The 23,383-nt window shown below is 37.4% G+C and overlaps 1 protein-coding gene across 1 annotated transcript; it reads left to right on the top strand.

Annotated features, from left to right (window-relative positions):
• Positions 1-218: 218 nt before the first annotated feature.
• LOC109214077 (ubiquitin carboxyl-terminal hydrolase 12-like) lies at positions 219-22,416 on the top strand. Its single transcript, XM_019377959.1, has 32 exons — positions 219-408; positions 704-770; positions 1,595-1,742; positions 1,839-1,996; positions 4,222-4,487; positions 4,562-4,780; positions 4,894-5,002; positions 5,112-5,227; positions 5,705-5,803; positions 10,598-10,707; positions 12,360-12,434; positions 12,763-12,841; positions 12,936-13,082; positions 13,163-13,243; positions 13,334-13,453; positions 14,228-14,350; positions 16,289-16,366; positions 16,489-16,577; positions 17,072-17,180; positions 17,277-17,345; positions 17,471-17,581; positions 17,884-17,939; positions 18,018-18,195; positions 18,322-18,423; positions 18,527-18,598; positions 18,928-18,993; positions 19,323-19,388; positions 20,517-20,603; positions 20,716-20,832; positions 20,970-21,044; positions 21,203-21,289; positions 21,750-22,416. Exons 1-32 carry the CDS (start codon positions 379-381, stop codon positions 21,789-21,791), a joined length of 3,351 nt encoding a protein of 1,116 aa, XP_019233504.1. The 5' UTR covers positions 219-378; the 3' UTR covers positions 21,792-22,416.
• The last annotated feature ends 967 nt before the right edge of the window (positions 22,417-23,383 follow it).

Genomic DNA, 23,383 nt, shown 5'->3' on the forward strand with positions numbered 1-23,383 from the left:
GTCTTATATAATGGAAATGCTACAAAACAAAATAATGTATTCTATTTTTAAAATTTACACGTTAAATTTTAACCCAATGTAATAAGCCTAATTTGTTAATATTGGAGGTAAAGCAAATGACCAAAAAGGCTACATTGTCTAAATCCAAAAAGAAATAGGTAAAATACACTAACAAAATACCGATTAAATTGCCAAATTACACTTGGCAATTTTAAATCTTGTTTTAAAATTTAATTTCACTACTAATTTCTCTTCTTCGTCGCCTAGCCCAAGGACTCGAACTCAAGAAAGTCCTTGGATCGATTCGATTGTTTCTACACATTGCTTTCTTCTTCTTCATCGCCGAATCGCCGATTTTCCGGTCACAGTTCTCCGGCAATGACTCTCATGACTCCTCCCCCAGTAGATGTACGTAATCTCTGTCTTGTCTCGCGCACCTTCTTACAGCGGAAATTCACTTCCAAGTGATTTTTTGTTAAACTGTAAAAAGGAGCTTCCTTTCAGTTGAGTTTCGTAGATTTTGATAGTTATTGGATTGAATGAGTGGTGAATTTTCAATTAGCTGCGATGGCGGAGTGAAATTTTATGTCAAAACGTCTTGATTTAAATGAGGCAATGGTGAAATTATAGGGATTTAGGTTAAATCAAAAGTGCGAAGTATTGATAGATCGAATATTGAACTGTTTTTTTTTTTTTTTGGCAGCCAGAGGAGGACGAGATGCTCGTTCCTAATTCAGATTTTCCTGTTGAAGGTCCTCAGCCAATGGAAGGTATTTTTTTTTTAACTTTTCCTACACAGGATTTAAGTTTATGCACTTTAAAGATTGTTTCAAACTATCAGTGAATATAAACTTGCGATAGCAGGTTCTTTAATGTTTATAAAGAGATTTACCTGTAATTATCTAATGAGTTTAATTAATATCTACCGACGGTGTACATTTTTTGGGCGCTATTAGATCATATTGTAGCAGGTAGCATGCCTTATTTTCAAGATTGTGAATCCCACCTTTTATGGAGGTTACCTATAGAGATCTTTTGGGTGACCTGACAGTGTAAATATTTCTACACACTTTCGGTTGATATTAGTTAAAATCCCGTGTATTAGATATCCCACCCTTTGTGATATTATTTCTACCTGACAAGTGACACTTGCTCAGTTGGTAAAAGTACCTCCAACCACGACTGTTAGGTCCTGGGTTCGAGTCACGCTGGAGGGGAAGTGTGGAAACACTATAGATCCTCCTAAATTGGGAGGTTCTTTATTTTTTATTTTCTTTTATTTATAAATAAAGTAACCTGGTTGTGTTAATATTTTTTAAACTGTCAATACATAGAACTTGCCTCCCTGCCCTTTCAGGGGTAGGGGTAAGACTGCGTACATCTTACCCTCCCAAGACCCCACTTGTGGGAAACTACTGGTTTTGTTGTTGTTGTCAATACATAGAACTTAAACTCACGTATATATTGCAGTAGTTTTGGTGGATTGTAGTTATCTGAATCCACTTTTCTTTTGTTTTTATCTGCTACATGTTTCTGGATGATTATTGTGGATTTTGAGATTTTCTTCTGAACTTCCACTTTTTATTGTTGGCAGTTGCGACTGCGGATACAGCTAGTACGGTGGATGGACCGTCAGTGGATGATCCGCCATCTGCTCGGTTCACATGGACAATAGAAAACTTTTCAAGGTTGAATACAAAGAAGCTATACTCGGATGTTTTCCATGTGGGAGGATATAAATGGTAATCTTTTAAGTATCTAGTTTTTTTTGATGGATTGCTTTATTGTTTGAATACATAGGTGATTCGATGTACTTAATGGTACATTATGTGTGGCAGGAGGATATTGATATTCCCTAAAGGGAACAATGTGGACCATTTGTCAATGTATTTAGATGTTGCAGATTCGCCGGCATTACCTTACGGGTGGAGTAGACATGCTCAGTTTAGCTTAGCTGTTCTCAACCGAGTCCATAACAAGTTTACAGTGAGGAAAGGTCAGAAATCTTGCTTATTGAATTAGAGATATGAATTTGTGAAAACTTTGACCAAGTCAAGCAGGAGAAAATATTAACTGTCGGTTTAAGAAGTGATATATGTTTGGGCCTTTTGAGTCGTCGCTTTCTACTTGGAGAGAAGTTGTGAAATAATAGATTCTCCTGGTTTACTTATTTCAGGCGGTATCATGTGCATAACTGTTAGCTTTTTGATGATAAAGAACTGAGTGATTAATGAATGTCCACCCAACTTGAATTAGGACTTTTATTTTTAACTAATTGTGAAATGTGCCAGATGCTGGCGCAGAAAAGGATTGAGAAAATAACAGAAAAGAATTTGGAACACTGTACCACCCTGCATTTAGTGGACATTACCGAAAGAGAGAATCAAGATATGTTTTGAAGGAAAACCCGGGTTTATTTCAAGCTTAAATTTACACCGTTCTCTAGTTTTGATGTAGAATGGAATATATAAAAGAGGCAAAATTTTTAACAGATTTCATTAGGTCCATACTGGAATAATGAAATTCCTCTTTTTAGATTTTGATGTATGTATTTCATCACTTACCTAGTGCTCCCATTCTGAATGGAATTTTCTGTACTGATTAAAAAAACCAAAATATGCTTCCAACTATAATAAGTGAGGGGAAAATTGAGATTGCATGAGCTGTCTTGTTGGTATAGGCATGGGTAAATGCAAATTGTAAGATGTGCTTCATCTTATTGGAGGAAAACTTAGTAACAGATTTACCTTTAGCATCATTCTGTGCACTTCTGGTACTTCTTAGAAAGGCCTATTTTACATTGGACCATTGGACTTCGTGGGGATGATGTTGATGAAAGGAGATTCATTAGTTCTTACAATATCTGATCATTAAGCCGCCCCTTGTTAGTCATTTTAGGATGTTGACTAAGGCTTCATTAATCAGTCATCTGGTAGAGTTTCCAGATATAATTATTGTGTCCATAGAAGAGATTATTCATTGTGAAGAATTTATGCCATCTTTCTTATTAAATTTTTTTCTACTTGGTATTCATTCTGCAATATCCTATTGGATGCTCTGAAACTTTCTGTGTATTAGCTCAAAGAATCAGTGTTTCTTGGTATAGGTTTACAGTTAGCAAGCATTGTGCATGTAGCACTTTTTTTCTTATAACCGTTGTGTCTGTGCTAGCTTTCTCGCACCTCGACTAATTTCACGAGGTACCCGCTATCTCCTACCATCACAGGGACCGGGTAACTCAACCAACTTTATTGACCACTAGGCCATACCCTTGGATGCATGCACGCAACAACTTCTTGGTACAATTACTGAAACTCATCTTACTTGGCCTAAAAAATAAAAATAAAAGGAGTGGACAAATACAAAAGAAGCAAGGATTTGAGTCTTGCACTAGTACAAGAAATTGTGGTTCTTTCTTCAATGATTTACATTGGAAGTGGAGGGAAATTTAATTTGACTATTTTTTGATAAGATAAATAATAGTCTATAATCAACTATTTTTCTGTTTTCTTCCAATTTGCTGCTTGATGTGCTTGCACAAACAGATTTAGTTGATTATCTAAGTTTTCATTTGTTTTCGGATAGCAGATTAAATATCCCCTTATTCTTTCTTTTTGATCAGTAAATATCTTGTTGTGATGTGGATGACTGCAGGAAGGATGTGGATGGTCTATGTTCCTTTTTTTGGAAATGATCTGACTGGAATATTGTTGGCCATATTTTTACTCTATGATGTTTCCTGAAGTCGAATGTGAAAATGCTATAAATGTTATCGAGCTAAAGCTTTAAAGCTCTAATGATAAAGGATTTTGGAACAGCTTATTAGAGAAAATTAGACGATGCCAAGATTTACAAACCTTTGCAACGGAAAGATAGAATGAAATCATAATTGGAAAATGAATTGGAAGGATAATATTAATTCTATTGGCATCTTCTCTTGAGAGTATCCTTGTTCTCCTCCTTTTCATTTTACAATAAGCTTGTGCGACTCCGTGCAATCTCTAATTTATGCCCCTTCAGCTTTTTATTCCTTATAGATGCTATTTTCGGTGTTCTCTCCTTTTTGAGGGGTCTAATTATGTCAAATAAAATATTATGATTTGGTAAGTAGACTGCTGGTTTTTCGTTAATGTATGATTCTTGTGGCTGATATTTCTGTATATTGGCACCTTCTTGGTGCAATCTCGGAAACTTATTTCCAAAAGATGATTATTTTGGCAGATACTCAACACCAGTTTAATGCAAGAGAGAGTGACTGGGGTTTCACGTCCTTCATGCCTCTTAGTGAATTATATGATCCTGTCAGAGGTTATCTTGTGGATGATACAGTAATAGTTGAAGCTGATGTTGCTGTGCGTAGGGTCATTGATTACTGGTCTCATGACTCGAAGAAGGAAACTGGTTGTGTTGGCCTTAAGAATCAGGGAGCTACTTGTTATATGAACTCTCTCCTCCAAACATTGTACCATATTCCTTACTTTAGAAAGGTTAGCCTTGAAAGGCATGACAATTTTCGTTGATAATTAATTTTCCTCAGATGACTAATTTATACATGTTTCAGGCTGTGTATCATATGCCAACAACTGAGAATGACAATCCATCCGGGAGCATCCCTTTGGCTCTACAGAGTTTGTTTTATAAGCTACAATACAGTGACACTAGTGTAGCAACAAAAGAGTTGACAAAGTCCTTTGGATGGGATACATATGATTCTTTCATGCAGCATGATGTACAAGAACTCAACAGGGTTCTTTGTGAAAAGCTTGAAGATAAGATGAAGGTAATTTGTAATGTTTACTCACATGAGCCCTAAGAACAAATCCGATCTTGGATGGTACGGTTATTTAGAAGTGAGATGATTGTTTACACATTATTTTGGTTTCTTTGGCTCAGGGAACCGTTGTAGAGGGCACAATACAACAATTATTCGAGGGGCATCATATGAATTATATTGAGTGTATCAATGTGGACTATAAATCAACAAGAAAAGAATCTTTTTATGGTATCTATGGAACCAGTATTTAATTTCTCATGGGGTTCTTTTTTTTTTCTTTGTAAAATACGAGATGCCTCACTATCAATTTAACTTGCAATCATGTCTCTTTTGACAGATTTGCAGCTTGATGTCAAAGGGTGTCGTGATGTCTATGCTTCTTTTGACAAGTATGTTGAAGTAGAACGCCTGGAGGGTGATAATAAGTACCATGCAGAAAAATATGGTTTACAGGTCAAATCCCATCCCTGATTTTGTATGATGGTTGCAGGCTTTTTAGATATACAATTTGTGACATTACTGTGAACCACAGAAGGGAAGCTTATAACTGGAACTTGAAATTAAGTGTATGGAGAGGACAAAAAGATACTAATGGGTTACTCACCAGAGAACAAAAATCAAAGAGGGAAAATTTAGCAAACTCACCTTATAGGTGATTGGTGTTTCTTACTTTGGTTTTGCCTCCTATCAAATAAATGAGGCTTGTTGTACATGTGAGGGACCACCTTAACCTCACTTGCTCTAAGCCACCTGTCGAAAAGTCTTGCTGCCAACGCGGGTTCAAATCCCACAAGCAGCACTTCTTTACCTTCCTTTGTATTCATCCAAAAAAGGAAAAAGAAAGAAAGAAAATGAGGCCGTAATTGGTTGGGTATTAGTGTAGTGGTATCTGTTGTCTTTATTGCTATTTACCAGAATTTCCATTTTCAGGATGCTCGAAAAGGTGTACTTTTCATTGATTTCCCTCCTGTTCTTCAGCTTCAGTTAAAACGATTTGAATATGATTTTGTGCGGGATACTATGGTCAAGGTATTTATTCTATTCCTTTCATATGATAAAGTATAAAATTGACTCGGCACGTGATTGTATAGGCCTAACCAAGAAGGGTAAATGCTTTATTTTGTTCAGTTGAATGTTGCTGTTTTCTAAACCATATGCAAGCTTGTTTATGATAGAAAACATAGGTTTTTTTGTGGTGATGACTGTGGTGTTCAGGCCAATGAGTGTGCATTTCAACTAATTCACCCGGTAGGTACTACTTCTACCCGTACAAATACCAGGTAACTTTGTGAAACAAGACTTAGACTAATGAGAATAAATTACTGATTCTGTCACGACTCAAAATCCCACCAAAGGTTGCCTAACCCGCTCACTAGGCAAGCCAACACACAACAACAATTATAGAATCCAATTATAAAGCCTTTTAACTGTTTCATGATATAAGTAGCAGTGCGGAATAAATCTCAATTCAAAATCATAAATACATAATCAATGACAAGGTCTAAACACAACCACAACACCCAAAACACGGTGTCACTACATCACGAGCATATAATTAAAGCAACTAGAATCAATTGAACCAAATACCATTGTCCGGAAAATAAACACTTGGACAAAAACAAATACATAGGGAAAAGGAACTCCATGTGCTGTGGATCCGATCAAGTTAAGTAGCTCACCACGAAGTCTCCAATAATACTTCTACTCGGCTTAAAGGGGTATCACAAATACCAGTATCAGAACTTGCACAAAAATGTGGAGAAGTGTAGTATGAGTACAAAACCACGGTACTCAGTAAGTATCAAGTCTAGCCTCGAAGAAGTAGTGACGAGAGGTCGACCCCGACACCTACTAACAACTCAATAAGCATAACAACCCTGTAAAATCCCACCAGTGGGGTTTGGGGAGGGTAGAATGTACGCATACCTTACCCCTACCCAGGAGGGGGATAGAGAGGCTGTTTCTGGAACAACTCAATAAGCATACGAGGCATAAGTAGAGCTTGAAATAAAACATGATATCATCAATCGGGTATGTCAATATAACCATAGTAACACTAGAATTTAGACATGCTTTTCTGACAAGGAGATAGAATACAACATCAATCATCTCAGTTTTTTCCATAATCATGATACGAGTCAATCAACGTTCACATATAATATAAGAGTCGCTGCATGAGTCTAAGCTACCAATGCATGCTCACAATCAGAGGGATAGAACAATATCAGTTATCTAATTCTTTCATAATCACAATATGAGTCGGTCCACAATTATATAAATATATGTAACAGCAATTGCACGAGTCGAGGCTGCCAGTGCATGATCACAATCCAATACCAAATCTCACAACACCAATCTCAATGCCTGCGCTCACAGGGCCAAAGGTAACATGGGTAATCACATGACTCTGGAGGGACGGTACCAATCCAAGCGCCGTTGCGGCGTGCAACCCGATCTACTAATAAATATATAATAACGTTGCGGCGTGCAACCCGATTCACAAATATTGCCGTGGCGGCGTGCCACCCGCTCCATAATGTGCCCGTGGCGGCGTGCCACCTGATCCATACATATACTCATGGCGCGCCGCTACCTGATACACACATATACCCTTGGCGGCGTGCCACCCGATCCACGCATAATACTGTTGCAGCGTGCAACTCGATCCACACATCATCAATAACCAATATCTGCTCATAATATCCGCGATGCCAAAATTCTCATCTTTTCACAATATTCAACTCTCAAACTTATAGATGTATGGATGAGGCAACCATAATCATAACACTGAATCATAATAATAGAAAGTCGGATAAAAGCACAAATGGCTAAAAGATGGCTATGGCAATCATGTAATTCAACTCATCTCAACAATATCTAATAAGCAATTTCATCGTTCAAGAGTTTTATCATAATATTTGACATGAATAAAATAAGCCATTTAACCATCAAAGCATAAAGCGATAAGACAAGTGTTGAGTCCCACATTGACAATGAAGGGGATAGGTGGTATCCTTATATGGACTTGGGCAATCCTCACCTCTTGAGCTAGCTTTTTGGTTGAGTTAAGCCCAAGGTCCATTTAACATGGTATCAGAGCAGGACCCATCCCGATTTTCCGATGTTGGGCCCCCATAATTGTCCGCGCTCCAGATGTCCAGTCCTGGGCGTGAGAAGGGATGTTGAGTCCCACATCGACAATGAAGGGGATAGGTGGTCTCCTATATGGACTTGGGCAATCCTTACCTCTTGAGCTAGCTTTTGGGGTTGAGTTAGGCCCAAAGTCCATTTAACAACAAGTATGTGACTACGGCTCGACAATAAAGCTCAATATGGCAAGTAATCATTTATCGCTAATTTTCAACAAGTCATAACTCTACACATGCTTTTAAGTCACAAATACGAGCCATCACGTAGTCATGGAATCATGAATAATAAGCTCACATACTCCAAAAAGGCATAAACATAAGCCAAACATTTATAGGATATAGCAATAATCTAGCTACACATATACACTCGTCACTTTGGATATACGTGGCTCCTAAATTGTGCAACAAATAGCAAATAGGTTACCTATGGGGAGATTTCCTTCTTACCAGGATAGACGAGAGACTTACCTCTACCCGACAAGCTTTAATCAACAACAACCGCGTTTTCCTTTCAAATCCAACATCAAACGATTCAAATCTAGTCAAATACAACTCAAAAACGTCAAACAAAGCCGTAGGAATCAATTCCAAACAACAAAGCTTCAAACTTTAATCAAAAGTCAACCTGGGCCCACATGGTCAAAACCCAAGTAAAGGGTAGATCCGACTATCCATAGCCCCACGAGTCCAAATATGTGATTAAATTCTAAAACCGAGTCCAAATCGACTTCCAAATTTCCAATTTACGCTCTCCAAAATTATAGACCCCCCCCCCCCCCCCCCCCCTAAAAAAAACATATTATCAAAATCAAGTAAAAATCATTTATCCTCTCGCCTTGTGTGAAAATCCTCTTCAAAATCACCCCTCTCCAAGTCTATGACTCAAAATATGGGCAAAATCACTACCGGCAAAATAGCCTTTGCGATTGCGGCCTAGCCCAGGCGATCGCGATGCACAAATAAGCTCTGCCTCCTGCCCCTTCTAAGCGAACGTGGCGCAGACCATGCGAACGCGAAAGCCAACTAGCCTCTCCACACGTCGAACGGGAGAGTCCAAACGCGAACGCAGAAGTCTGCCACCCGTCCTCTTCCAATACTTTGCGAACGCGAAGCACCAAGCCCCCAGTTCCCAAATACACTACGCGAACTTGACTCCATTCCCGCCAACGCGAAGAACAAACGCCAGCCTGCCAAATCCTTCTCCGCGATCGTGAGCTTGGCTCCGTGATCGCGAAGCACTGCCAGACACTAGCAACACAGCAACTCCAAACTCAACCAAAATGGTCCGAAACCACCCCGGATCACACTCGAGCCCCTCGGGACCCTGTTCGATCATACCAACAAGTCCGAATACATCATCCAAACTTATCCAAAGGTTCGAAACACCACATATAACATCAAAACTAAGAATCGAAGATCAATTCATTCTCTTAACTTTCAAACATTCAAACTTTGCCGAACGCGTCCGAATCTCACTCAGACATTCTGGATCACAACCAAACTTTGCACATAAGTTCCAATCAACCAAATGAACCTATCCAAGGTCTAAAATCCACAAAAGGAGTCTGATAGCACCAAAGTCAACTCCCGGTCAAAACTATGAACTCTCCAATTCTTCCAATTGCCAACTTTCGACAAATAGAGCCAAAACCTTCTAGGAACATCGAAATTCAAACTCGAACATACTCCCAAGTCCAAAATCACCGTGCGAACCTAATCAAATCTCGATTCCGAGGTCGTTCGCCAAAAGTCAAACCCTGGTCAACTCTTCCAATTTAAAGATTCGAATTTGAGAATCACTCTTTCAAATAAATCCCGGACCTCACGAACGTCAAAACTAACCATACACGCAAGTCATAGTGCATCATATGAAGCTACTCAACGTCTCAAATCGCTGAACGGAAATGCTAAAGCTCAAAACGATCAGTCTGGTCATTACAGATTCTTTTTTTTGCCTCTACTGAGATTAGAAAACTTATCTCCCATAGTTCATCCCAAGCTTCATTGACCTTTAGGCCCCTCATCCTTGGATGCTTAGAAAACGTCTGAAATATGCCATGATGTCAGTAATTGTATGTTATGTGGTTCTTCCTATTTCATTGCTACCTTAATCATTAACAACCTAGAATTATCAGTCAATGACTTAAGAAGGTAAATATATGTGACTAAATTCATTAACTCTTAATGCCAATATCTCCAAATAGGCTTTAAACAAAAAGAGATGGAAATGAATGTGAGAGTCTCCTTGTCAGTGCGAAGCTAAGTCTTATTCCTAACTTTTCAGCTTATTCTGTTAAGAAAGAAACTGAAGAAAGAAACGGATTGACAATACTAGAGCTTATAAAATGCCCTAATTGTAAAGAAAGAAATGAATAATTACTGCGGGACTGAAAGTAGGGGTAGGACAATATTAGAAGTCTTGTTTTTGCTAGGTCGACACTTCTTTTTACGATCTACCTGACATCTGGTCTTTACTTTTATCTCTTTTTGACAGAGGTTAAGGAATTAACTCATCCCTGGATCACTGTTTTAGTAGCTTTAAACTGATCTGACCTATATCTTCCTCCTGCTTGCTAATTAATGCAGTATGCTTTCCTTGTGTTAATCATTGCTAAATCTCTTTCCTATAAAAAAAAGAATAATTACTGAATCTATTTTTGAATTGATTAAATAGATAAACGACAGATATGAGTTTCCTTTAGAACTCGATCTTGATAGAGAGAGCGGCAAATACTTATCTCCTGATGCAGATCGAAGTGTTCGCAATCTCTATACGCTTCACAGGTATCAACTTTTTTTCTTCTCGGATGAAGCTTAAATGTTTTTATTTTTGTTTTCTTAATGCTCTTTTTCTTGCCATTTGGGATGTGATTACATCATGGCATGTAGTTGTATTGAGAGAATTTCTTGGCCATGTCACATTTGCCAACAACAAAAACAACAACAAACCCAGCTTAATTTCTTTTTTTTGGTATATTTACTTACTTTATGCTTGTAATTAGTTGAGCGGTTCAGATCTACCTGTTTTTGCAGACAAATCTGAATCATCTATTCATAAGAGCCTCAATATGTGTATCAATTTCATCGCTCTGTTTACTTCTTCCTTTTCTACCTACGGTTATGCATAATTTTGTGCTGTTCACCTTGGCCAGTGAACTTTTACTTGACAATGTGGCTTATTTAGGCTAGATGTTCTGGAGGTTTTTGAGTTTCTGAGACATAATAAGAATGCTTCTAACAACATGATTTCCCACTCGCTTGGTTGTGCAAAATCAGCCATCTGTCGAGAAATATAATCTTTTTGTAACTCCCTTTATCAAATTGGGCTAATATTATTTCATCTTCTGCGAACTTTCCTATTTGAAACTCTAACAACACTGCAGTGGTAGCAATAGATAAGACTATTACTTTCGCATTCCATCACTTTGAGTTCCACTTGAAACATTTTACAGCAGAATGCTGGTAAACATGTAAAGTGGGAAATAGAGGTCCGTCCTTATACTGTGAACCGAGGTTGTTTTTTTTGTCCCAAGCAAGTTTCATGTGTTGGTTCATGAGGTGTGACCCCTACCTATTGTGCATCTTCTTTTTCCAAGTTAATTTACTTTGATTGTGTAAATTAGTTTTCTTTTCAATGCTGACTTCTGTTGTCCGCTATAGCATCCTAGTGTCAGAAATCATGCATCAGTCATGATGCTAGGGGTATGCTAATGTGGACATGACTTGCTTGTGCCCGAAGGATAGCAGGATGTAGAAACTTGGTGTTGGACTTATGTTGTATGCTCTACCTCAAATTTTAACCTTATTTTAATGCCCACAAACTTTATCATAGAACTTCGAAGTCACTTCTTCTTTATGGTTTGATACATGTTCATTTGATTAAAGCGTTTCTGCACTTCCAAGTACTCCTTTCAAATTTTTAGCGGTGGTTAATCTTGAATGTCATCTTGCTACTATATTGTGCTACACACTTGAAAGTTTAGTAGCACGATTGCGCGTAGGTGAGTCCAGTCCCTCCTAATAGGAGATTACATAGCTGGAGTTCTTAGTCTCCTATCCATGTAAGGAGGACTCTAATTTTAAAATGTTCTTTACTTTTTTCGCTTAATCAGGTACCTATATAATTGGATGATGCTGTCCATATGGAAACTTAGCACCCTCCTTTTCTCTCTCTCTCCCCCACTTCCTCTCTCTCTTTTCCTCGCCCTCTACTAGCTGCATTTGCGATTGGGAATGTTCTTTTCATCTGTCCCTCCTCCATTATGTGTTCTAGTTTGATAAATTCTTCTTGCGTTGTGAAAAGAATGATATATGGGTTTACTTTTGCAGTCTAGACCATGATATCTTTGGATTCTTAATCTTTGTATGCTTGACATAGATTTCTGAACGACATGATGACTAGGTGATGATCTTTTGTTCTTTTTTTTTGTTTTCAGTGTTCTGGTTCACAGTGGTGGGGTCCACGGGGGACACTATTATGCTTATATCAGGCCAACACTCTCTGATCAATGGTATGTAGAGTATGTTGCAGGCAGTAGACTTGTTTCATTGTCCTTTAATTCTTTGATTTTTCTGTGCCATGTATTTTTTTAGCATTCTCTCAGTTACTCTGATACTCTGGGAGTCTGGGTTGTCAGAAAGAAAAATTCAATCATCTTTAAGGCAACATAAGTTATCCTACTGTTCTTTTTTCTTTTCAAAAGAGAAAGATGCATGATCGATTTTGAGAAGCAGTGGCTCTTCGAGCATTGTTTATAGCTATTTCACTTCCTTGGCATAATCTTTCTAGTTTCTACTGCTCATCTTGATTAAGATTCACTAATTGCTTATTACTTTTAGGTTTAAATTTGATGATGAGCGTGTGACAAAAGAAGATTCGAAGAGGGCTTTGGAAGAACAATATGGTGGCGAGGAAGAGGTATTTGTCCAATTTTTGTTGTCTTAAAGTTATATGCATGTCCATTATTTTTCGTGTATTGCAGTTGATGTTCATTCTCCGCTTCTTGCAACAGTTACCTCATGCAAACCCTGGGTTCAACAATTCACCATTCAAGTTTACAAAATATTCAAATGCATATATGCTTGTTTATATACGTGAAAGTGACAAAGAAAAGATTATCTGCAATGTGGACGAAAAGGACATAGCGGAGCATCTCAGGGTAGGTGTACGATAGACCTCTGTCCATTTAATTTTTGATAGTATGCTTGAGTTGTGTCATTTTCTATTAACATTTTGCAGGTAAGGCTGAAGAAAGAGCAAGATGAAAAGGAGCAAAAGAGAAAGGAAAAAGCAGAGGCTCACCTTTATACAATAATCAAGGTTTCCTTCAAAACCTAGTCCCTACCCCTTTACTGCTTGCATCTTTGTAATTTGGAAATCTTACTGAAAATGCTCGTGTTATATACATAGGTTGCTCGTGATGAAGACCTTGGTGAACAAATTGGAAAAGAGATTTATTTTGATCTTGTGGATCATGACAAAGTCCATAGTTTCCGTATCCAGAAACAGATGGCATTTACACAATTCAAGGTATTTTTTGTCATTGTTTTGCATTTTGTAGTTGTACAGACTTCCTAAATATTAATTTTTGTACAGATTTTGAAAATTTACATCGTCATTGCTGTTTTGGTTGCTCTTATGAAGCATAATATGTACATACTGCATAAATTTGCTTCAGAACTACAAACACAAGAGAAATGTCTCCTCTTAAACAACTTTGTTTTTTAGATTGGGTAGTTACATAATTCAATATGGTATTGTAGCAGACAAAAGTTCTGATTTCAAGTTGCACTGATACCCTTGAACAAAATATCTCCATGTGCTTTGCTCAAGAAAAAACTTGGGTCCTCTTCATCAAAAAGAAAAAATTGGGTCCTATAAAAAAATTAGATCCTCATGTGAGGGGGCATGTTGCAGCCATAAAACAATAGATAAAAGTGTCCCATCTCAAACAATATAAGCTTTTAGATGATTTGGTAACAGAACTTAAAAGAACTTATAGATTCTTGGAGTCCAAGTCCCAATAGTGGAGAGTCATGTGCAACTTTTATGACTTGTTAAATATGGTGTAATGGGATGTAGATTTTGATATTCAGATTTTAATGTCTAACCTTGAGCGATCAGATAATTCTGATTGCAAAAAATTAGGTGAATGATTCTGAGAAAATGGAATCTCATGGCTGGGATATGATGGTTCAGCTTTTTGTATGCTAAGTCAAACAGTTAGATAACCTATTTTTGTCTATTTGGTCAATCCTTGTATCTCTTATATTTGTTGTTATCTAATGCAAGTCTTTTTTTCAGGAGGAAGTTGCTAAGGAATTGGGTATACCGGTGCAATTTCAGCGTTATTGGCTATGGGCAAAACGACAAAACCACACTTATCGACCTAATCGGCCATTGACACCTCAAGAGGAAGCTCAATCCGTGAGTTGTCTGACTGTTTAGCTTTCTGTTGTGTTCTGTGGAGCTGAATTGGGAGTGCACTGCGGTTGTATCCAGGTTCTAGAAAGTGTCCTCCTTTTCTAAGTAGTGAGCAACTGCCAAATATAAACCACAAGTGTTCCAATCACCTCTACTATTCTGCTTGCACCGTCATACTGATCCAAAGATTCCAGGACAAGTTTCATATTTACTATCTGTCAGTACAATTTGATCGACATTTAGTAAAAATAAAACTTTGGTCAAAAAAGATTTTTGTAGTTAAAACAGACTAAGAGAGAAAATAATGAATCAATACTTTCACATACATCTGCAGATCATTCAAGGGAATGTCCAGTATTATACAAGCAAAGAATGTCATGCTAAGATCAAGCATGAAGTATTTGATTTGTTAGTGCAGTGATTTTTTATCTGTTGCTGTTGCATTATAGTAGGTGTAAATGGAACGTCTAGGAAAGCAACAATTAGGGATAACTGTTTGAGGGGCATGCACCTTGTCTTTTATAACCATTTATACCGAATAATGCAAGTCATTTTTGTTTGTGCTTCTTTTGTTTCTCTGTGAAATGCATCTTTCGTTATGTGGGAGACCTTTTTATCTTCCTTTTGCAAATTGATGAGTTTAATATCTTCATATTTTTGTATTCGTATCCTGTACTGCCTTAATTTGTAACAAAAAGAAGGTACTAATATGCTTCCTCGAGTCCGTCAGTAACAGATGTATTTTCGTGGCAGATCTTAAATCTGTATCCAAAAGTTGATTATGATCTCACCCACAGACCTTCTCTTGCTCTGCAAAATAGAGTGTCTAGACAGAGATTATTGCTGAGTAACTGGATACACTTTGCTGTTTATTTTTGTTCACAGCTGATTTTTTCCCTCTTCCCCAGCCCTCCCCTTATCAAGAAAAAGGGAAGAAAAACATGCTTTCTGGATATTTAGCGTTTGGAACTTCTTACATTAGTGCTTCCCTTTTAGAGTATGTTTGATTTGCGTGATGATGAGATAGGATGAGGAGACATCAGGATGAGTCATATCTCATCCTGTCTTTGGATGTGAGATGGGAAGCAACAAAATGAGTCATCCTCTTCTTTTTTTTGATAAATAAGAGGAACCGTCCTATTTGGATGTGGAAAGATTCCCATGGTTTGTGGTAGTGTATCCCACATCAGTTGATGGTATGGGTTGTCTTCTATATGATCTTGGGCCTTACTTTATGAGCTAGCTTTTGAAGTTGAGTTAGATCTCATTTTCTTTACATGGTATCAGACCCATTGGTTTATCCAATATAGGGTTCCATGTTATGCTGTCCACGCTCTAGATATCCAACCTTAGGCGTGCAGAGCAGGGGGGGGGGGGGGTTGTCAGAGTGCCTACGTTGGTTTAGGATATGGGATGACCGGGGATGAGGAGGCATCAGGATCATCATCTCATTCCATCTTTGTATGTGAGATAAGGAAATTGGGGAGGCATTAAGATGGTTGATCCTCTTTTTTTGTTAATAAATGAGGTGACTAATCCTCTCGGGATGTGGAAAATTCTCAGGATTAGCATCCTAAGAGATTTAATCTTGGGGAGAGGAGGAATTAGTCAACCCAGAATGATATGTTCATTCGTGCATGACTCATCCCACCTTATCCAGTCCGCGAATCACATATGCACTGATTGTCCAACAACTGCTCCAAATATGTTAGTCACTTATGTTCAGCATTGTATTACTTATGGGGAGAGGAGGAATTAGTCAACCCAGAATGATATGTTCATTCGTGCATGACTCATCCCACCTTATCCAGTCCACAAATCACATATGCACTGATTGTCTAACAACTGCTCCAAATATGTTAGTCACTTATGTTCAGCATTGTATTACTAGATTGTTGCTCGATTAACTTGGTGCTAATGATCTTTCTTAATGTGTTTCAGGTTGGACAACTGAGAGAGGTCTCTAATAAAGCAAATAACGCTGAGCTAAAACTGTTTTTGGAAGTTGAATTTGGCCTGGTAATGGATTATTGCCTACTCATCTTCCTGTTTCGCGTTCGGAAATTTTGTTGGGGCAGGTGCTATACTTTTGTGTATGTCAAGTTTTATCTTTTGCATTTTTTGGTTTGTGTATTCTGCAGGATTTGCGACCTTGTCCTCCACCTGAGAAGACCAAAGAAGATATTCTTCTATTTTTCAAACTGTATGACCCTCTGAAAGAGGAGATGAGGTATATCTTCCTGTCTCTCTATAGTTTGAAATCCTTTGTCTTAAAAGAGCAGTTATTTCCATGTTTGTCTAATTTGTGATCTCTAAATATCATTTCTAAATGGAAAGTGCATCATCTTCTTCTCACTCTTAGAGCCTGCAGACATGGTAGAGATGTGAAGCGTGACAATTTAGGTAACATTAGGTTACTGTGGGAAAAGATTACTTCAGTTTCAACACAGTCTATGTAGTTTCTTGTACTTGATGTAGACATTAAACAAAGTTTGTTAGAGGTCTTATAGTCATGAGAAATATTAGTTAATTGTTGAACCTCAATCTGTTAATTCAATGTCTTAGGGAACATTAAACTACAGGGCTAATTCTAACTTTTTAATGTATTTGAGATCTTGAAATTTGTCTTGTCGGTGTCCACATATTTTGGTGTCTGTGTATAAGTGCCCATGCAATGGAGGGGGATTTGTCAATTCTTTACTTGGTTTTCCTTCTTGTTGTCAGGTATGTTGGGCGGCTCTTTGTAAAAGGTAGTGGCAAGCCATTGGAGATATTGCCCAAGCTAAATGAGCTAGCTGGCTTTTCGCCCGACGAAGAGATTGAACTCTTTGAGGTACTTTTTGTTCTTATATTGCTCCGAGTTTGTTAACTCTCAATAGTAATATAGGTGACTTTTCAGGTTATGCTTAATATCATGTTTTATTGACAGGAAATAAAATTTGATCCCAACGTGATGTGTGAACCCATTGATTGGAAGCTAACATTTCGTGGCAGTCAGGTATGTGCTATCACTTGCCATAGGTATATTGTTATGCCTTCACTGGCATGGCCAATTGCTTTCAATTATTCTGGTTATCGTTTCTTCTACTGGATTGGTTATATGATGCTCCTCTGCTTTTGCAGCTTGAAGATGGGGACATTATCTGTTTTCAGAAGCTCCTTCGAAGTCAAACTAGTGAACAATATCGATTTCCTGACGTTCCTTCATTTTTAGAGTACGTGCACAATCGCCAGGTATGTGTTGCACCATGATATGTCATATTGCCTCTTGGAGCTAGATCGGTAGTTACCTCTCTGAAATAAAAAATGTCCCTTTGATAAAGGCAGTCCCTTTGGTAGTACTCCTGCCTTTACTCCATTGTTCTCACTTTTAATTCAATTTAAAGTGACACTGTTTCTTTGGTGTTAAGTTTCAAAAGAACTCTGAATATTTTTCGTGGCTTGATAGCTAAGATTATAGTTTTCCTTTAATGTCTTGTAAATCTCAAAATGCTGATCTTTATCGTGGTTATGTGTTTTCCATGTGATGTCTCCAGGTTGTTCGCTTCCGCTCATTGGAGAAACCAAAGGAGGATGATTTCAGTCTTGAGTTGTATGTATCTGTTTCAGTAAGTTCGGTGAGAAGCTTTTTCCTGTATTGTTTGACTCATTGATGATAAGCAAACTCCAGGTCGAAGCAGAACAACTATGATGAAGTAGTTGAAAGATTGGCTCGCCATCTTGGCTTGGATGATCCATCAAAAATAAGGCTTACATCACATAACTGCTACTCACAGCAACCAAAACCTCAGCCAATAAAGTATCAAGGAGTGGACCGTCTTACAGAAATGCTTGTTCACTATAATCAGGTAGCTGTAGGAACAGTGTCTACTCTGGTTAGGGCTACTTCGCACTTTTCTGTGTAACTAAAATTTTATGTGTCTTAGTTATTTACAGCTGACTACATTTTCTTACCATCCCTCCTCTTTGGATAGACTTCAGACATTTTGTATTATGAAGTCCTCGATATTCCGTTACCAGAGCTACAGTGCTTAAAAACTCTCAAAGTCGCCTTCTATAATTCTGCAAAAGATGAAGTAAGTGTAACACGTACTTTATACTTTTTATACAAAGTCTCTTTTGATAAGGTTTATACAGTCTCCTATGCTCTAATATATAATCTTCGGCTGTTCATTTCAGGTGACGATCCATACTATTAGATTGCCAAAACAAAGTACTGTAGATGATGTCCTTAATCATCTCAAGACAAAGGTACTTTTGAATTAAAGTGCTATAAAATGTGATGCCTTGATAAAAATATGTGATGCCATCTTTAAATAGTTTTTACCACACAAAACTTTTAAACCTGAAAGTAGAAACTCGGAAGAAATGTAGGAAAAACCTTTTGTGTCTTGCCCCAGACATACAATGCCACTGTTCAATTAGAGAGGGCTACCTCATGTGCATACTGAATGTAATGTCATGTAATTAGCTTATTTTATTGGATGGTTCTCTGATCAATACACTTCTAGAAATTCATTTCTTTAAGATCTATTTCTGTAAGGTCAAATTTGCTGATCTTGTCTCATGTTATGGAATAGGTTGAGTTGTCACATCCAGATGCTGAACTGAGATTGCTGGAAGTTTTCTACCACAAAATTTATAAGGTACCATTTATGTTGCATAACTTCTGCTGTAGTTTTGTATCTTCTGAAACAGATAAAGCTGCTGTTGGAGTAATTATACATAACCCTTTCTTTGTTTTCTAAATGATCTTCCAATCTTATAAGGTTCTGTGCATGTGTACGTGCCTATACATACAGACATATATTACAGTTCAACACACATAAATACACATAAAAAGACAGACAACAAACACAAACAGTTCAATGCATTTTGAAGTAGATAAAAATTCATGAAAGGACATGCAGCATCGTGCTTCTCAGTTTTGCTTCTTGGTAGCATTTCCAACATATCCTCCATATTTATTTTGCAGATTTTTCCACCTACTGAAAGGATTGAGAACATAAATGATCAATACTGGACCTTGCGTGCAGAGGAGGTACGCCGAATATTCTGTTGTTGGTTTCCTTTGTTTTATGCAGAAGAGCAGTTCTGATTTTGCTGGGATATGCAGTTAGGGGTGACTCTGCATCTATTTGAATGTTTCAGTGAAATCTTTGTGATTGTCTCATTTCTTCCCAACTAGATCATCCAGTATACTTTGATGAAATAATTATATGGGCTCTCACTCTCTTTGCTTTAAATCTGTTCAAACCTATCTTAGATGTCGTTGATATGCCGTAGGTGTGTTTCGCTTGCTATAATTGCTCTACCCAATGCAAAAACTGGCAAGCATGAGATACACATCATTCTTTTTTTTTGATAACCGTGGTGTCCGGGCCACACATTTTCATTCTGACAATAGGAAACTTATGTTTTTCTATTTTGGGTATGGAAGAGTTTATCTAATTTTGGTTTGGGAATTTAGTTATAAGGTTTTATTATTCCGTAAACCCAATCTAGATATCAAATTCACAGTCCTGGGATGGAAATTTGCAGTTCAGTTGCCTAAAAAAATTGCACAAAGAATGGTTTTTCCTGTCAAAGATATCTGCAGAATCATGTGCCAGTTGATATTTTTATGTGTCCTTACCAGAAACATATGTGAACATCATGAAGAAAAAATTGCAATTAAGTGCGGCAATGTGCTAATGAAGCAGCTTCTATTCAACCGGACAAATGTCTTTCTGGAGAGCTAGTCCCTTGTTAATCATTAATGGGCAGCTGTACTCTGGGGAGATTAATGTGTTGATTAAGGGAAGCAGGGGTGATTAGAGGGTTGTAGTCAGAACTCTTTGTGGCTGGAGAAGTTAAGGGTCCTGCGGATGGACTTAACTTTGATTTTTACTGACACGAATGATGAGGTTTTTGTTGTTAGTTGTTGTTGTCATATTTTGCGAATAAAGTGTGTACTGGTGGATGACTGCACTTCTTTCCCTTAATGTTGTGGTGCTGCTGTGCGGGCAGGGTTTAGTATCTGTGGTCCAGCTGGTCCAATAGGCTTTGATTAGGTCACTGGTGTTGTCCTGTTTATTTAAGTTTATAGCCTTCAGTTAGAGTTCTTGAAATAGTTGAAGGACATGTCTTAGATGATTATCTAATTGATGACAAGCTTTTCTTATTACAGATCCCCGAAGAGGAGAAAAACCTGGGTCCTCATGATCGCTTGATTCATGTTTACCATTTTATGAAGGACACGACTCAAAATCAAGCAGTAAGTACATGTGTAGAAATTGAAAAGTGCTTATGTAGCAATAGTTACAATCAGTGTATATGGGTGGAAGTTCTTTTCTCAATTAACTATTTCTAATTCCATTCCTTTGCAGCACGTACAAAACTTTGGGGAGCCCTTTTTCCTGGTTATTCATGAGGGTGAGACACTGACTGAAGTTAAAGCCCGCATTCAGAAAAAATTGCAGGTTCCAGATGAGGAGTTTTCTAAGGTACTCAATCTTTCTTGCTTTGCATTCTTGTTTCTATAGTGAGTAATCTTGGAAAATTTCTCTATTCACTTTTAGTGAAGAAGATACATGTGTTTTATTTATTTTACTTATTTACATGTTCTATTTTCACTATGCAGTGGAAGTTTGCGTTTTTGTCCATGGGCCGTCCTGACTATCTCCAGGATTCAGATGTTGTGTCCAATCGCTTTCAGGTATTTGCCCTTTTTCTTTCCATATCTCTCTCTCTCCCTACCCCCTCCTCCTTTCTCTCTCTCTCTCTCTCTCTCTCTCTCTATCTCTCTATCTCTCAATCTCTCTATCGTCCATGTGTATAATGTTCGGTTATTTTGTTCTCCTAACTGGTTTCCAGAGGAGAGATGTTTATGGTGCTTGGGAGCAGTATCTTGGATTAGAGCATGCTGACAATGCTCCTAAAAGGTCATATGCTAGCAACCAGGTATGCTAACAGCTAAAATTTTTGAGGTCTTTTCTTGGTGAGAGATGTCTTTTAACACTGGTTGAGCAACAATTACCCCATCCGTCCACTTAAGGAAACACTTACTCTAGATTTCAACATGCCACTGGACAAGAGAATACTTTTGTATACATGAATATATGCTAACCAGCTAAGATCATAAAAGTACTTCATGATTCTTGGTTGCTTGAAATTGGTTTCTCTTAATCTTTTACCTGTGGGCTCAATGGTATTCTTATATTGAAAATATCACGTATGATTAACCTTTCAAAGATCATTAACATATTGTTTGACTTACCTTTTACAAAGAGAAATAATTCTGAACGTGTCCTTATTTAGTAAGCCAACAGAAAGCTAATTTGATCATGTTTACTACTAATTCATGAGTGATATTACCAGCTTTTAATTGTTGGTGTATAACTGGCTCATATTGGTACTGCAGAACCGACATACTTTTGAGAAGCCTGTTCGGATCTACAACTAATCTTCTAAATGGCTGACCAATATCTTCGATGGGGCATGTAAAATCTTGCAAAGAAGCAGCACTAGCTTCAGCAGAAGATATCAGTGTGGCAGTTGATGCAGGGATGTCTCCGTGGTGGTAATATAACTTTTGCCCTCCGAACGTGGTTAAGCATATGAGCTTACATTCTATTTCAGCAAGCAACACAATATTCGATTCAAATAGGTTTAGGTGGCAGAAACCGTTGATTCAACTGTAATTTTAGGCGATGCACATGATTTTTGGATGGGCCCATGTATAGAGGGTATAGATCTTCGTTTTGACGTTGTCCTGTTTTGTCGTTCCTATTCCTCCCTTTTGACTTTCTCAGTACTCCCATAACTAGATTTCGATGGAACAATAACAATCTAGAGGAACACAAGGCTGGAATATTCTATAGTGATATTGTTGTAGAACAATTGAAAGGGATGAATCACAATTCGATAGTGTCTTTATTTGCAAAATGTCTAACTTATAGTTAGTTAGTTATTAGATTTGTATGATCAATTTGGGTTAATACAAGTCTATTGTGGTTGTCATTTATCAGAACAATTGTACATCTACTTTTTCTGTTTAATTTTGGATGAAATAGAAGTAGCAGAATGCTTATATTCTCTCCCCCGTATTCATTTTGCTTCATCTGTATTTTTCTGCTATAATACGACCAACCCCCTTAAAAATATTCTCCAGATATCGAAAATGTACTCTTGGTTGAATTCTTTAATTCCTCGCAGTCAAACGTTATATTAAGATGCTATATCACTTATTTTGATAAATGTGCAAAATTCAAACTGTAGTATTTACATAATCGTAATAGCGCCCAAATATTCTCACTTTTTCTGATTTTAGTTAAAAATTTAATTTTATGCCCTTGTGACAATGTGCTTCCAGGATTTTGACTTGTTTTTATTTATTTTTAATCTTTGCCACTAGACATTTCCCAGCAATCTCAATCGTCATATGCAAAATAAAAAAGAAAAAGAAAAAAAAAAAGACGGAAAGAAACAGCACTAAATAATGTATTGTACAATTTGTGTATCTTACAAAGAAAAAAAACAGGAAAATAGAGAAACGGACACAACCGATACTGAAAGGGCGCGAAACTCATAACGTTTCTTACATTTTATGATTAATCAAAGACACCTATTATTAGATTCATTGTCTGAGGGATTAATCCAGGTAGGTACACGTTGTCTTCTCGTTTCTGTTTCTTTGCTCTATATTAAGTAATATTTATTTCAATACCAAGTCTGACACTTAAAAAGTTACAGAATATTTATGCTTTGCTATTTGTTTTAATTGAAAATAATTCAATGAATTTCTTTTTCTTCAATCTTTTTTATCCCTTTATGGTAGCAAAATTTTGTTTCCTTTTTCTTAATCTTACTAACTAGGCAATTGTTCACATGGAAATGCATTAATTAAATGCTGATGCTTGGTTTATAATTAGTTTTACCACATCAAATAAGGCGCGTCAAGTGTAAATGTAAAATAATCTAAACACAGAAGTTTCTTGCGTTTACGGTTTGTTATCTGATATTTGTAGATTCGCATATTTAATTCTTTCTGTCCCT

Source organism: Nicotiana attenuata, unplaced genomic scaffold, assembly GCF_001879085.1.
Source record: "Nicotiana attenuata strain UT unplaced genomic scaffold, NIATTr2, whole genome shotgun sequence".
NCBI classification, from domain to species: domain Eukaryota; kingdom Viridiplantae; phylum Streptophyta; class Magnoliopsida; order Solanales; family Solanaceae; genus Nicotiana; species Nicotiana attenuata.